The sequence below is a fragment of the Acinonyx jubatus genome, chromosome E2 (assembly GCF_027475565.1).
Source record: "Acinonyx jubatus isolate Ajub_Pintada_27869175 chromosome E2, VMU_Ajub_asm_v1.0, whole genome shotgun sequence".
NCBI lineage: Eukaryota > Metazoa > Chordata > Mammalia > Carnivora > Felidae > Acinonyx > Acinonyx jubatus.
The window spans coordinates 4,712,496-4,728,840 of record NC_069396.1 but is presented as its reverse complement, the minus strand read 5'-3'; the positions used below and the strand labels follow the sequence as shown (position 1 = coordinate 4,728,840).

At 53.4% G+C, this 16,345-nt stretch overlaps 1 protein-coding gene across 1 annotated transcript in view; it reads right to left on the bottom strand.

Annotated features, from left to right (window-relative positions):
- Positions 1-16,345, bottom strand: part of MBTPS1 (membrane bound transcription factor peptidase, site 1) — a 52,373-nt gene that overhangs the window by 16,920 nt on the left and 19,108 nt on the right. Inside the window, exons 7-12 of the mRNA XM_027076299.2 lie at positions 15,061-15,177; positions 14,522-14,589; positions 12,005-12,107; positions 10,309-10,460; positions 7,241-7,402; positions 3,093-3,237 (exon numbers count right to left, since the gene is read on the bottom strand). Of these exons, the coding sequence (XP_026932100.2) occupies positions 3,093-3,237; positions 7,241-7,402; positions 10,309-10,460; positions 12,005-12,107; positions 14,522-14,589; positions 15,061-15,177 (747 nt within the window). The remainder of the gene's footprint in view (positions 1-3,092; positions 3,238-7,240; positions 7,403-10,308; positions 10,461-12,004; positions 12,108-14,521; positions 14,590-15,060; positions 15,178-16,345) is intronic.

Below are 16,345 nucleotides of genomic sequence, written 5' to 3'. Positions count from 1 at the left end.
GAGAGAGTGAACTCCCAGGTAACTGAAATGCACGGTCGGCAAGATACCCACCTGATCCTCTCCAGTTTTGTTTTTTTTTTAATGTTTTTTATTACATTTACTTTTTAGACAGTGCGAGCAAGAGAGCAGGGGAGGAGCAGAGAAAGAGGGAGACAGAATCCGAAGCAGGCTCCAAGCGCAGAGCCCGACACGGGGCTCGAACCCACGAACAGTGAGATCTGAGGTGACCTGAGCTGAAGTCGGACACTTAACCGACTGAGCCACCCAGGCGCCCCCTCATCCTTAGTTTTTAAGTTAAAAAAATGAACGATCTAGAAACAAACCAAAAACGTCCAATGGATGACTAAGCAAACGTGGTCCATCCACGCGGGGGAGCATCATCCAGCTTTACAAAGGACGGAAGCACTGCTACGCGCTACCAGGGGACAAACCGTAAAGACACCACGGGCTGCGTAAAAGGCCAGACGCCCAGGCCCCCGTGTATATGGACTGTCCTCCACCGCTAAATGCGGAGAGACAGGAAGCGTGTTGGGAGGTGCCTGGGGCTGGGAGGAGGGAGAGTGGGGAATGACTGCTAACAAGGGTTTCCTTTTGGGATGATGAGAATGTTCTGGAATTATAGAACAGCGATGGCTGCAATTACTACTTGCAAATATACTGGAAACTAACTGAATCACCGGATTTAAAAGAGTGCATCTTGTAGTATGTGAATTCTATCTCGATTTTTAAAAACCTCATGGAATTAAAAAGAAAAAAAGGGCTGCACCGCCCCATGCGGGCAGTGGAGCCAGCGCCCTCTGGAGGCCGCTGGCAGCACTGCCCGCAGCAGTCTTAGCAGATGTACCTCTGGAAAGAATTCGCAGCATGTACCAAGCGAGGGCTACGATAACGTCCAAACCCTCTGACTCGAATTCCAATCCAGGTAGTTTACGTTAAGAAAACAATTCAGAAGAAAAGGAAACCATAGAAGCAGAGATATTTGGTGGAATGTTTATAGCTGGAACCCCCTGTCTGAGCAGGGGGAACCCGTAAGCAAATTATGGACAGATACAGGCCACTTACAGCACAGCCATGGGGCTAACACGACGCTAACCGGCCACAGTTGCTGCCTCCGTGCTTGCGGACAAATTTAACATCAAGAACTCATACTGTGGGGGTGCTTGGGGGTTCAGTCAGTTAAGCGTCGACTTTTGATTTCAGCTCAAGTCAGGATCTCACAGTTTGAGGGTTCGAGCCCCATGTTTGGCTCTGTGCTGACAGTGCAGAGCCTGCTTGGGATTCTCTCTCTGCCCCCCCCCCCCCCCTTGCTGGCACTCTTTCTCTCTCAAAATAAATAAATAAACAAACAAAAAAGAATTCATATTGAGTGGGACACTTCAGTGGCTCGGTCAGTTGAGTGTCTGACTCTTGGTTTCGGCTCTGATCATGACCTGAGGTTCCTCCGGTCACGGGATCGAGCCCCACATCAGGCTTTGCGCTAAGTGTGGAGTCTGCTTGGGATTCTCTCTCCCTCTGCCGCTCTCCCCAACTCACTCTCTCTCTCTCAAACAAATAAATAAAAAAGAATTCATACAGTGAAGAAGGATGATAAGGAAATGGTTGGTAGATTTCTGAGATTTGACGACTTGGTTTCTTAAGTTTTTTTTTTTTAAGTTTACTTGTTCATTTTGAGAGAAACAGAGAGTGAGCAGGGGAAGGGCAGAGAGAGAGAGACAGAGAGAGAGAGACAGAGAGAGAGAGAGAGAGAGAGAGAGAGAGAGACAGAAAATCCTAAGCAGGCTCTGCACTGTCAGCATGTAACCCCATGTGGGGCTTGAACTCCTGAGTCCATGAGATCATGACCAGAGCCGAAATCAAGAGTCAAGGGCTTTACCGACTAAGCCACCCAGGCACCCCTCATAATTTTTTTTTTAATGTTTATTTTTGAGAAAGAGAGAGAGAGACAGAGCATGAGCGGGGCAGGGGGAGAGAGAGAGAGGAGGACAGAGAATCTGAAGCAGGCTCCAGGCTCCGAGCTGTCAGCACAGAGCCTGATGTGGGGCTCGAACTCAACGAACAGCGAGATCCTGACCCGAGCCTAGGTCAGACACTTAACCAAATGAGCCACCCAGGTGCTCCTGACAACTCTGTACCAAATCACATGGGAAGAAAGGCTTACTAAATTAGATCAGAGTTTGCTCAATGGAAATACTGGAACAATGCTGACGACAAGGACCCAAGTATGAATGGATTTCCCTGACTTGTGCTAGACTGTTTTGTCTTATAACGACAACTAAACCAATTTCGTTCAACCTTTAACGTTCAGATTATATAAAGCTGCATTGTAAATGCCCATTTTTGTAGCTAATCATGATTATCTTGAAAAAGAAGAACAGATTGCTCCCTGAAGGCTAAAATAAAAGCATTTTTGGTTAAAAAGGTAGTAAGTAAATTATAACTGAATAATTCTATGTAATACTACACAGCTGTTAGCCAGGTACCTTGGGGCTGTGCATAAGTTACATTTAACAATGTTTACAATATAATGAGAGCTGAAAAAAAAAGGGGGGGGGGCTTAAGTTCTATCTGCTGCACAGAGAACAAAAACACGTCCTTCAGGTAAGGGCTGGAAAAGCATGTTTTACAAACAGTGGCTATGCTCGTGTGCTGGGGCTGGGAGTGATTTTTGTGTTCTCTTTTCTCGTCCTTTACTGTTATGATAATGTTTATGCAACAAGTATGACACATTATAGGGACAAAATTCAAGAAAGGAACACACCTTTTCAACTCGGGGGCCCACTCACGCTCACTCAAGAATACGGTAATTACGGGGGGCTGCTAATTACGGGTGAGAAATTATAATGAAGAATCAAGTGCAGTTAGTCTATTCAGGAGCCAAATTCAAGAGGCCAAAGTCACAAAGTAGCAGACTGCTTCCATTACCTTATCCCGAGCTTATCTACAAAGGACTCAGGAGAAAACAAACCACTGCGCCCAACACCCTGGCAGCCTGGATGGGCGCAGAGAACCTGTCCTCTAACGTCAGGAGAAAGGGACAACGCACAAAGGCTGGACCATATCAAAGTTCACCACAAGCGAGAGAGCAGCGTCACCTTGTCTACAATTCTTCCCGTGACGCCCATGCCGTTGAGGATGGTGACGTTGACGATTGTCGGCATCCCTCCATAGTAGATGGGCTGGGAGCAGTACGGCCACATGTAGGGACACTCAGTCAGATCTATGTAGCTGGGGCTCAGACTGAAACAAAGAACACAGCGTCAGAGCAGGGCGTGTCACCAAAGGGCCGAGGAAGCGCTACAGCCGCGGGGGCGCGTCGGCACAGGCACCTGAGGGCTGCGTGCAGCAGGGCCGGGCTGGCACCAGGGAACTGGCTTTGCAACGCTCCCTGGGCCAAGAGGCCACCAGGCTGGGATGCCCACACTGCTCGTGCGCAGCCGGATGAGCGGGGAACACCTCTTTCCTTCCACCCTTCTAGAACTCTAGAGGCCGTGGCCGGCCAGACAATGAGTACGTGACCACCCGGTGAACACCTTGGACCCGGGGTCTCAAGTGACGGCCTCGCAAATCACTGGGGCAAAGACGGACTTTTTAACAAACAGAGCTCACAAACGGGTGGCCACGTGGCAAAAAATAAAGTTAGATCCGTATTTCACACCACGCACAAGAATAAACTGCACACGTACCCGAGAGTCTCCAGCACACAAAGGAAAGCAAACACACAGGAGGAGAAGGCGTGGGTGGCATCCTCGTACGTTAGTGTAGAGAGAAGCTTTCTGTGGCTCCAATAACAAGAGCCTGACCGACGTGGCGACTGGAAAAACACACTGAACAGCAACAAACACTGCACACAAGTAGAAAGGCAACGACACACGGAGAGGAAGACCGCAGTCTAGCACTGACAAAGAGTCGGTAACTCTAGTTGTAAAGAACTCTTAGAAACGGAGGAAAAAAAACCCCAGAGAAAAACGGGAAAAAGAAATGAACAGACAACTGACAAGAAAGGTGTGAATGTGGCCCCTCACCGTGAACGCAGCGTCCCCCTCACTCAGAATGGGAGGTACACACGTGAAAGTGGCCGTGAGCCCCTCTGCGCCCCCCGACTGGCCGGAAGGAGGGTGCGACAGGACATCCTGTGGCTGGGCTCTGGGTCACGTAGGTGCGCTCCCGTGGGGCTGGGGCACAACCCTCCTACGGGGAGCAGGACAGGACCTCACAAAGCCACCCACGCTTTCTACTGGGACCCAGCGATCCCACCTCCAGGAACTTTCCTGAAGACACACCTCCGACGAAACTAATCACACCGGCACAATAACATCCACCGCAACAGTTTATGATTACAAAATAGCCGAAGTAACGTAAATACCCACATAAGCACACGTACCATCTGTGCTCCGCAGCTGTAAAAAGAAGAAAGATGGACTGACACGGACTGATTTCCAAGTACTGTGAAGTGAAAACAGCAAAGTGCAAAAAAAAAAAAAAAAAAAAAGAAACAAAACCAAAAAAAAGCACTTGCAGTGATGCTCTTATTAATGTAAGAAAAGGGATGCAGGAACATAAATGTGTATCTGCTCGTTTGTGCAAAACGAAATACAAGAGGGACAAACCCCAAACTAACGAGACTGTCACCCACAGTCAGGGTGGAGAGACTGGGGGGTGGGAGCAGGGACAGAAGGGGTGGGCGGGGCCCTTCGTGCACACCTCTGCCGGCAGACCCAGGGTGAGGTCTCGCGTCCTGACACACGACTCGCTGAAATCAACCACGAGGGGCGGGGGGGGGGGCGGGGGGGGGTGGTTCCCACAAAGAAACACCAACTAATGAACTCAACTGTATTAAAACTGAACAGCAAAGCGCCACTGACGGGCGGAAGGAAGGATCCCAAGGAACCCTGGGGCACAGCAGGACCATAAGCTGGGAAGCCACAGGTGAGGACTAGACACAAGTCCTGCACTCGAGTCAGGACATCTGTCTTTCACACAAGGAGGGGGCAGCAATTCTCAAACTACCCGGGATGGATTCCGAGGACTGGGCAAATAGGTAAACTTTCTGTGGGTGACGTGGCGGAGAAAGCCATTCCACGTAGGGGGAGGGAAGCCTGGGACGAGAACCGTGGACAGACGCAGACGGCGTGCGGACGGCCGTGCGCTGAAAGGGCCTAGGAGCCACCATGGCCACAGGGGCCGGGAACGCACCGCTGCCGGGCCCTGCTTCCGAGCGCGCCCTCCCATCGAAGGGCCAGGGCCGCGTGGAGCGAGAACGAACACCAAGCCTTGGGGCTGGAAGCGTGTCACCATCCCGTGCTGCCAAAAAGTGACAAAGCGCTCAAACGAGGGAGGCACGCTGCAAAGGCACAGCAGCCAGCTACAAGGAGCCTCCGGGAGCCAAATCCGGGACTTCTGAGCAGCAAGATCAACAATGACTAACACACCATAATCCAGAGAGTAAACTAAATATCCAAGGGCCCACACGGATATAAATAACTGAGTAAGTAAGTAAAGGAGAGAAACGGGACAGCTCTTCTTCAGAGGAGAATTCCGACGGACGAACATGGAAGGAATGAGGAAAACAGAAAATCACCACGAGGCGGTCTCCACAGCAAGACTGCTACAGGCGAGAACCAGCCACGGATGCGAGAACGCATGAGTCGAAGGACGTTAGGAACCAGATCATCTCAAAGCGCGTCCGCACGAGACACCCAGCAGTCACAGAGGCACAGGCGGTGACCCAGCAGAGAAGCCTGGCAGGGGTCAGCAACGGGGCCACCGGCCCTCGCTGCTCATGTGCCGCAGGAGCACGGCTGACGGACCCTCGGCCGCTCCCCGCCAGGGCTGAACACAGGGGCACCGGAGCGGGCGCGTCCCGTGGGGCACAGGCTCCTCCACCGGGCCGCCCTGCTTTAAGAGCTCCCCGCCGGCAGAGGCACGCTCACACCTGTGCTGCGCAGCGCTCGGACTCCTCCTGTCCCCTCCCCGCAGCCGATCTCCTGGACATCACCCCCCGCCCCCACCCTGGCGACCGCCTCCATCCCATGATGCCAACGGACACCACCGGCGATGACAGGAACGGGAACCGAGGAAGCATCCCCACGGGAGACCAGGGAGACGGGCCCGCCAGACGCACCGCGGGACAGTGGCCGATCCTGCACCCGGAACAGGACCGCGGTGCACAGTGGGGGAAACCTGAGCACAGTCTGGAGATCAGTGCATAGTCTCAGGGCAACATTCATCTCCAGGCTTTGAGGCCTGCACCACGTCACGTCAGATGCCGTCCTCGCGCACTATTTGTGAAACTGTGTTGTGCATCTAACAGCTTCAAATGAAGATTTCAAAATTAAAAGCAAAAAACAACTCTGACCAAAAACACGTAACCTCAAACTAATCGTGAGAAAGCATCAGACAAACTTCCATCGAGAGGCAGGCTGCCTACAAAGGAGTAACCAGCGTTCCCCAAGGCGTCAGAGTCACGAGTGACAGCAAAGGACAGAGAGCCAAGGCTGGAGGAGGCCGGGCAGGCCGGGCAACGAGCACAGGCCTGGACGCGGGCCGAACGGACATGGAGCACCGGGGCCCGGTCGCCGGGGGCCAAGTCCGTGGGTCCCTCGCAGCACAGGGCTCTTCGCTGGCTTTAACGGGCAAAGTACCGTCAGCGAAGGTGCTGGCGTCGGGGGGGCCAGGTAAAGGGTACGTGGCAAACGCTTTACCAGTTTCACAAATTTCTGCAAACCTAAGATTATTTCAAAACAAAGCTTTAGAAGTAAAAAGAAGAGGGGCGCCTGGGTGGCTCAGTCGGTTAAGCATCTGACTTCGGCTCAGGTCATGATCTTGCGGTTTGTGGGTTCTAGCCCCGAGCTGGGCTCCACGCTGACAGCTCGGAGCCTGGAGCCTGCTTCACATTCTGTCTCCCTCTCTCTCTCTGCCCTTCCCCCACTCGTGCTCTCTCTTAAAAATAAAATAAACATTAAAAAATATAAAAAAATAAAACAAAAAGAAGTTGGCAAATCAGTACTTTAAACCATCTGCGTTATCAGTAACAGAACGTGAGGATGTGGAAGGCGGTCCAAGCGCGGCCGGGCAGCCCCCTTGCGGAAGCAGCAGCGTGAAGCCCCCCCCGCCACCCGAGGGTCCCATGTCATGTGACCAGTGATCGGTTCCCGGTCTGAGGCTGATATCCTGTGCGCAGGGAGAAGCACCCGCAGAGCCCAGGGAAGAGGAAAGGCCTAACTAAAGGAGGCACACCGACCTTGCCTGCGGTTTGTAGCTGTTGAGAATCTGATAGGCTCTGAGCAGATCCAGCTTGCCATGGCCTTGCTCGAACATATTGACACCTGGAAGCCTCCGGGCAGACGCGATGAGGGCCTGCTTCATGCTGGCCGGGTTCACGAGCTCTCGCTTCCGGACTGTGCTGGAGGGAAGATCACGTGTTTGCTCACGCTCGCTCAGGAGGAGGAGGGACATGGGACTACCCCTAATGTGTGTTCATGCAAACACGTGGCCTCGGACCTTGTGCTGCCTACAATGGGAGCTTCTGTGGGAAAGCTCAGGCAGGATGAGACGGAGAACATGTGCTCGTTTCTGCACCTGTCTCAGGACTGACTACTTCTTAGCCTCCCACACGGCTTTATCCTAAATTTATCAGGGACACGTATGTTCCCCATGACTCAACTGAACAGACCTCAGAGGGTGTCGTTACAGGAGGCAAGAACAGGTAAGAGTTACCGGCTCCCCCGGGGAAGGGAGGCCTGCTGGTAAAAGGAAGGAGACAAGCTGGGACATCCCCTGGTGGCAGAAGGAAAGGAAAACAGACGGGTCCCCGAGAGCAGTCTGCAGCACGCGGCCGGGGTCCAGCACCTGAGGAGGCCAATGGCCTCGGCCCACCTTTGTTGTTCTGGAGGCCTGTGTGCGAGACACGACAGGTGGACGAGGCCCGACAAAACCAGCCACACCTGAGGCCGGCCGGAGCCCTGTGTCATCAGAACGCACCTGGACAAAAGAACGCACGGCTCTACCTGGCCAGGAACTTAGTAACACACGGGCATCAACCATCAGGACATTAACAGGCTCATTTTTGTATGTCTGTGTGTCATACGTACAAGTAAATTTTAACTCCCAAGTACAAAGGAAAACAGACTTTCCTCAGTTTGTGAATATCTTTCTACGATGGTGGCCGGTCTTGGAAGTGTGGGCGGAATTTGATAGCCCTGGATGCAAAATCTGAGGTGAGCAGAGAAAGAGGAGGTGAGATGGGATGGACTCTTTTTCTTTTTCAGGTTTATTTATTTTTGAGACAGAGCGCAAGCAGGAGAGGGGCAGAGAGAGGGAGACACAGAGTCTGAAGCAGGCTCCGGGCTCTGAGCTGTCAGCCCAGAGCCTGACGCAGGGCTCGAACCCATGAACCATGAGATCGTGACCTGAGCCGAAGTCGGACGCTTAACCGACCGAGCCCCCCAGGTGCCCAGGGTGGACCCTCAATGACAGAACAAAGGGCTGCTAGAAGTTCAGGAGCCGTCACAAGCCCCCACCCCAGCGTGAACAGGCCAGACCAACAGCCAGGTCCTGCTTCCTCCGGAGCGCTGCGCGGCTGGAGGCGAGCTGACATGCCCCAGGCACGTTTCTGAGCTCCCACAAGTGGCACTTTTATCTGCCGCAGGGGCAGAAGGAAAGCAAAAGGCGTCTCTGATGCTGGAAGCAGCTGTCTTTAGAGAAGCTGCTAGAAACAGAAGCCTCGTCCCCCACCTCCCCGCCTGCCTCACGGGGAGGGGTGTGCCGGGGTCAGCAGTGCGGCCAAGACCTCAGCCCCGGCCGCAGTCACAGCTGGCGGGGACGGAGCCAGGGTCTCTGTTCCCATAAGCACCAGGGTGGCCACGAGGAGCCCTAGAGACACGCTCCCCTCCGCTGAGCGTGCAAGCCCGAGCGCACCTGGTACCCACAGTCCACCTGCCTTCCCCTCCTCCTTTCTGCATGCAACGAGGGTGAAGGAAACAGCTGGGAAAAAAAGAGGGTTTCTGGCACGCGTATGGTTATTCCCCAGAGACCACTCTGGCCAGGGTCAGCGTTTTCAGGAATCTGGCCCTGACCCCTAAGGAGAGGATGGGAAAAGGAGAACGGAGTTGGAAATCTACCTTTATCAAAGATGACTAATTAAAACACAAAAACATCCCAGGCATTAGAAGCTAAACTCAACAGTAACTTTTTAAAAAGGATTTTAAACATAAAAACGTTTACTACCATTTCCTTGTTTTGCTTTAATTTTAAACACAGAATATAGTAACTTTCAAATATACAGTTTCCCATTACCACAATACAATAGCTCAGCTAAAGCCTCATCTAAGTAGAGAGTGATCTGAGGGGAAAATACAAAATACATTCTAGCTCCAAAGACATCTCTTTGTAGCTTTGAGAACAAGGAACACAGCCCACCTAAGTCAAAGCACGTGAGTGTCAATTCTGGTCCATGGTCTTTAAGAAAGTCTTCCAATTTCAGTATGTGCAAAATCAAGGAACAAACACCAAGCTCTAATCCAGCGATGAGGGATTCAGTGAGACAGAGAATAAATAAATTACATAAACTGTCAGTCCCACCGCCTGATGAGCCAGCTCCTTAGCTAACAGAGGACGTTAAGAAGTGATCCTCAAGGAAACGAGGAATATGGCAGGAAAGTATCTGTTTGTTCCCTGCCTGATACACACTCGTTCTGATATAACAACTACAACTGTGGCACAAATTCAGTCCGTTACAAACGAAATAAAAGGAAGCCCAGGGTACCTGGGGAATCCCAGATCTTCCTCCATAGTGCTGTGAACCTAAAACCACTCTTAAAACACAAGTCTTTAACAAAACGAACCAGAACAGGGGCGCCTGGGTAGCTTAGTCGGTTCAGCATCCAGCTCTTGATTTCAGCTCAGGTCACGATCTCAAGTCTTCACGGGTTCGAGCCCCGCATCAGGCTCTGCGCACTGACTGCGTGGAGCCCGCGTGGATTCTCCCTCCTTCCCTCCCTCCCTTTCTCTGCCCCTCCCCTGCTTGTGCTCTCAAAAATAATAAACAGAAACGAGCCAGAACAAAAACAGACACAAACACGGTAGCAGGCACTGTGCCCTCACACACTGCCTCACGATCACACTTCACAGGATGTTCACACGCCTGTCACCTCTGCCACGTGTCCCCTACACGGAACAGGGTGGACATGGGGACAGAGAGGCGCAGCAAGGTTCGCGGGGCGCCCCCGACCCTCAAACCCAAGCTGGTGACGAGCGCGACTCCGCTCGTGGTCTGCCAGTATCACGTTCTCTCCCCTGGGCGCCACTCACCTCACCAATAAGGTGACCGCCCCGGCGACCACCGGAGAGGCCACGCTGGTCCCCGACAGGGCTCGGCAGCCCCCCTTCACACCGGATCCCCTCACTCCGGCACCGTAGGTGACAATATCGGGCTTCACACGGCCGTAGCCTCCTGGGAGTTCCTACAAACGAAAGCAGTTGGTCTCTACCGCTGGCACGCGGCTGCACGTGGTTCCGAGGGGACAGAACCAGACCAGAGACAGGACTGATTCACAGGCAGCGCGACCTTACTAGCACGCCGGCTCTGGTCCAGAATTCACTGCGATAGAAAAAAATCAGCCGAAACGACAACGTAGAAAATAATTTTTGGCACGTTTTATACTAGCCACTACAAAAGAGTCAGGTCATAAAACAATTAAAAGCGATTATTTCAAATTCTGCAAGACCAGAAACTGGAAATTGCTCTATCTCTAAACTAAAAATTAGAGACACGTTAAAAAGATCAGGAAATTAAAATCAAAAATTAAAAAAGGAAACTGTTTCTTTACAGGGAATAATACTGAAGACTTCAGTTGGGATTTCAGAGGGGAAATCCACATGTAACTGCAGGAGTAACTCAAGGTTTTAACCGAGTACTCTTGGGGTGCCCAGGAGCTCAGTGGGTTAAGCGTCCGACTCTTGATTTCGGCTCAGGGCACGATCTCGCGGTTCGTGAGTTCGAGCCCCGTATTGGGCTCTGCGCTGACAGTGCGGAGCCTGCTTGGGATTCTCTCTCTCTCCCATCTCTCTCTGTCCCTACACCACTTGCTCTCTCCCTCAAAACAGACTTAAAAAGTATTTAAAAAAAAAAAGATTTTAACGGAGCGCTCTCTTGAACTTCCTGGAAATGGAGGCAAAACGTGAATTGCAACAGGATCTTACATCGTGTAAGAAAGAAGTACAGCAAGCTGAAGTGCGCAAACCTTTCCTGGCACTCCAACACGAATCGACACTGGACCCGTATCCATGTGGGGCACTGAGCAAAGGTGCCTTCAAGGGCAGCTCTGCAGACCCGTCAGGAACAACGCTCACAACGCCACTACAAAACAAGGCCTGGGAAGGGCCAAACACGTGGCCCAGATTCACAGCCCCGGGAGAGGCCGGGAGGAGGACCCAAGTGCTGCAGCTAACTTCACATCCAACCCTGTTCCGGGGGGGCTGTGTGGGGGGGGGGGTAAAGCAGGACGATTCAGAGGCACAGTTAAACCCCAAGTATCTGAATTAATGAACTTTGTGGAGTTACTTCTATTTTTCCAGCTAAATATAATGATTTGCAAGGCAGCAGAGCTGATAAGCTGCTCTCACTGGCTTCTCCTGCTTCCTGACACCAGAAAAACCATGCCACCCGGCACGGAGGACTGCTCACCTTTCCCCCAGGTAGGACGGGGGGACGGGGGGGTGGGGGGGTGGGGGGGGTGAATCCGACCAACCTAAAAGTGAGTTACTCAGAGGTCAGTTACAAAGAAGCGGCCGCAGAAGCACCACTTGGAACCAGCCCCTGCCTAGCATGTCACCACGAAGCGGCAGACGACAGAGGGGCCAGACCTCTTGTGGGCAGGCACCCACACCTCGGCCTCCTCCCCAGCGGCTTTCTGTGCGCGCACCTACGCACACACCCACGCACACACCCAGGGCTCGAACACAGACGGTTCTGTGTGCCACATCCCACTGGTGAAGACAAGCCTACCCAGGTCGTCATTCCCCTTGAAGAGAAGCGGGCGATGTTATCCTCAAAGTCAATGCCGCCCACTCCAATCACGTCCATTTGGTCAGCAGGGTTATTCAGAGTGCTACAACGAGGCACAAAAACACAAGGGAAGAGAGGTAATTTAAAAAATGTTTTTCTTAAGTTTATTTTTGACAGAGACAGAGCACGAGCATGAGCAGGGAGAGGGGCAGAGAGAGAGGGAGACACAGAATCCGAAGCAGGCTCCAGGCTCCGAGCTGTCAGCACAGAACCCGATGCGGGGCTCGAACTCACGAACTGTGAGATCATGACCCGGGCCAAAGTCGGACACTTAAACGACTGAGCCCCCCAGGTGCCCCGAGAGGTAATTTCAAATGAGTCATTCAGGTAAGGACCAATACTCCCAGAAATACCCGAGATGGCGTTACGTTCTCCTGAGGCTCCTCATGGCTGTCCAAAGGCCACGCTCTCTGCCACCTGTGTGCTGGGCCGAGGCCATCATCTCGTACACGGAGCACCTTCTCTCTCTTTCCCTCCATCTCAACCTATCACCCGGCGGCCCAAGACGCACTTCACCCTCGTGCTTCTGCAATCTGAGGAACCCTTCCTCTGACCAGCACGAGACTTCACGCGATCATGACCAGCACCCACTCACACGTTCTCGTTTCACTTTCAAACTTTCCCAGGGTGTGCGTCCTGTCCCCACCAGATCCCACACTTCTCTGCCACCTTCAGGAAGTCACGGTTCTCAACTGATCACCTGCACGGTGCTTCCCTTCCTCCCAGGGAACCCGGGAACGACCCCCTAGGCCCTCGTCCTGAGCCCCTCACAGGCCAGACAAGGTGCAGAGGAAAACCACCTACTTCTCCTTAATACCTCAAGTGCACAGATCTGCAAAGAAATCAGAGTGAAACAAATCACAGCAACACAACGTAAGTCAAGATGAGGCCGAAGTGCTTGAAAACCACAAAGAAAAGCGTGGACGTGATTAGGCAACGACAACCCCCTGCAGGTTCCTGAATAAGAAAACTGCTAGAATCCATCTGACGAGCAGGAACTGACACCGAGGAAGAAGGAGGAAGGTACTGCTCCCGGGGGCTCTGGGTTCACAGTGCCCTCCGTTGGAGGCCGTCCTCCCGAGCACCGTGGCCTCGGGCCTCCGTGACGGGCAGCGAGGCTGAGGCCCAGGGACGGGAGGCCCCCACGGCCTGTGCTGTCCCACAGCATGACCCCACATCGCCCCGGTGGGACACAGGCTGGATTCTGGGGGGGTGGGGGGCAGAAATGGGAAAGGCGGCCAAAGGGAAACACGTGAAACGGGGAAACGAGAAAACCGGAGGCGATGACCCGGTACCGGACGCTCCTCGTGGTGGAGCCGCAGCTCGGGGATGCTGACGCCCGTCACCCTGCGGGTCACACACGGCACAGACGCCCGGCAGCACAGCCGCTCCAGAACCCTGGGCCCCCGCACAAGAAGATGGCATCACAAACAACTACCGGGCCGGGACCCTGCCACCCACAGGCAGTTTCTGACTTGGACAAACGTCAACCTCATACGGTGCGGCCTGACCCTGCGCCCGGACCCTCTGTGTAAGTCCGTCAGCCCTCACGGCCTGGCACGCGCGCCCAGGGATGTCACCGCACGACGCGGCGAGTGACGCGGGGCCGCCACGCGCACGTCCTCCCCCCCCCCCACTGGGACTGCGGAGCAGGGGAGGCGGCCTCTGCCTTTCCTCCTCCTCCTCGGTGGTTACCTCACGCCCTCCGCACGGCACCGAACCGCGCACATCCCGGGAACCCGACCAGGAGGAAGACACGCGTCCCGCTGCAGAAGCGTGTCAGCACCAGAGACGACTTAGGCACATCACGCGGAATACAAACCGGAGCCGCGGGGGAGAACCAACAGCGGTCCCTGAGCAGACACGGGCGTACTGCCTACGACCCCCCGGCCGACGTCTCGCCTCCCACGCCGCTTCAGCTCACCGTGACGACCCGGCACAAGCGGTCCCCTCTGCTCCCCTCCGACCGGCCTCGTGTGTCAACCCTCAGAGGCCATCGGGTGTGTCACGCCACCCGCACTTTCATCTCCGTCAGCCCTGCTGCGTCTGAACCCCGTCTTTCCTAAGAAGGCACCCGTCCCGTTTACCGCCTCACCCCCGGGCCTCGCACAGAGCGGGCCTCGCTAAATACTGCAGAATCCACTCCTTTCTAGCAGCTTTACTTTTCTGGGTGTTTTGTTTTGTTTTTTTTAAGTAGAACAGAAACTGCAGGCCTCCAAACTGATCACGGCAAAATAAGAAAATAAACAGACAAACAAACAGAAACAAGACGGGCCTGAGCTGACCAGTGAGGCAGTGGGTGGTGGGCACCTGGTTCGTCGCACGGTCTGGCTGGTTGTGAGCGGAACGTTCCCACGATACAGAGCTTCAGACAGACGGACACAGAGTCAGACCACAGATCTACAGTTATTTGAGGGGGAAAGGCACCTCCAACTCATCCCTGTGGGGAATACTTACCCGTATAGAGGCCCATCATTGCCAATAGCAGAAACCATGATTACGTTGTTAGCCGTTAATTCCCACACCTACGGGACGAGCAAACATTTAATTATGAAAACATACCGCTCTCAAACAATCAACACAGAACTATCCAAAAATACCTACGACTCCTAAAAATAATCCTCGAGAAAGAAGGGTGCCCTCGAACACGTAACACTAGACCCTCGCAGGCATGGATGTTTGCCAAACGGCGTTTTCGCAGTGCTAAGAAAACGGGCCTCATCACGGGCCTGAGAAAACGTGTCCATCGCAGGCCTCACGATGGACATGGAGGAGCCCACTCTCCGCGCAGGTGCAGAAAGGCGCTGTTCGGAGCAGAAACCAACACGGCACAACGTGCGGCCTCCAACACAAGTCCCCGAAGCTCACGCCACCGCCCATCGTCCTCACTAGGCAACTGCCTCGCGGGTGAGAGGCCACCAGCACAGCAGGGACGAAGCACTCAGAGCAGAAGCCATCATCAGAAGCACGGTCCTTTGTGCAGGGACACGACCCACCTTGTCAACGAAGGGATGGTCCATGAAGTCGGGGCCGCCGATGCTGAGGTTCAGCACATCCACTTTCTTCAGGATGGCGTAGTTGAAGGCGTCCAGGAACCAGGAGGTGTAGGATACCTAGTTCAATGGCCAAATACGACTTTAGGGGCCTCAGGGAGCCTCCAGGTGCCACAAGAGGGTTTTGTTGCTAAGGGCAGAGTACAACCTCTGAAGCAGCGTGATGCGTTAACTTCGATTTCAGAAATAAAAGCCAAGAACAAACAGTGCTCTGAAATACAAACTCTGGCACCTGGAAATTCTTAGTCCCTGCAGCTGGACTCGAGGGAGAGCCGCGTCCTGAGGGTGGCTTGTCTCTCCGGGTTGAACGTCCAGCTCCTCAGCTTAACGTACACCTGCCGGGGTGAACCCCCAAGCCTGTAACTGCCCCTCCTTCAGAGGATTTATCCTAAGACCCTTCCCTTTGAGAGTTTCTACGTAGGTTAACGTATTTGTCGAGGTTCTTTATTCCTCAACAGACTGAAGGGCAAACCTCATAAAAAAGTTATTTCATAAAATTATTTCTCTGATATTCCATTTCCTGGCAGAGTCAAATGGCTTTCTGTTTCACCGTTCAGATGTTTTTATAAAATACTAAATTAAACTTCTAGTACAAAAGGGATTTAAGTATTTGTTTAAGAATTTAAGATTTCTGTCTCTTAAAGGCTTTTAAAAACAAAACGTGTTTACGTTTGCTTGTACAGGCAAAAAAAAATTCCAGGAAGAGGCGATACATGAAACAGAGAAACTGTCATGGGGGAGACGTGAGGTGTAAGGGAAACCCCCTGCGGGCCGGGAAAAGGTTGGGGGGGTTTTCCCCGTGTTGCCTTCAGATATTTTTGAGCTATTTACCATGTACGCAAAAATAAAATCTGAAAAGTAAGTAAACACGAAGACCCTCCCCCGTTCTATAAATATTTAGGAGGCGAGGAAGCGGGGTCGGGAAGCACACCACCCAGCGTGACACCGGGGGCCGTGGTACGGAGCCGGCCCTCGAGCCCGTCACCACACAGCCGGGGTGGCAAACACCAACGTGCCCTTCTTCTCTTGTCTAGGAAGCACAACGTGCCCACGGACGTGGGGGCCCAGGGGCCCAGGAAGGAATGAGACGGGGACGAACCACCACGGCCCTCGGAATGGGGTCTTCAGGGCTCGCGGGAGGCCGACGGAGGTGTGGTGGCAGAAGGGCGAAGCCACACGGCAGGGCCCGTGGGAGACACGGGAAGGGGCTCGGCGTCGAGGCGGCTAC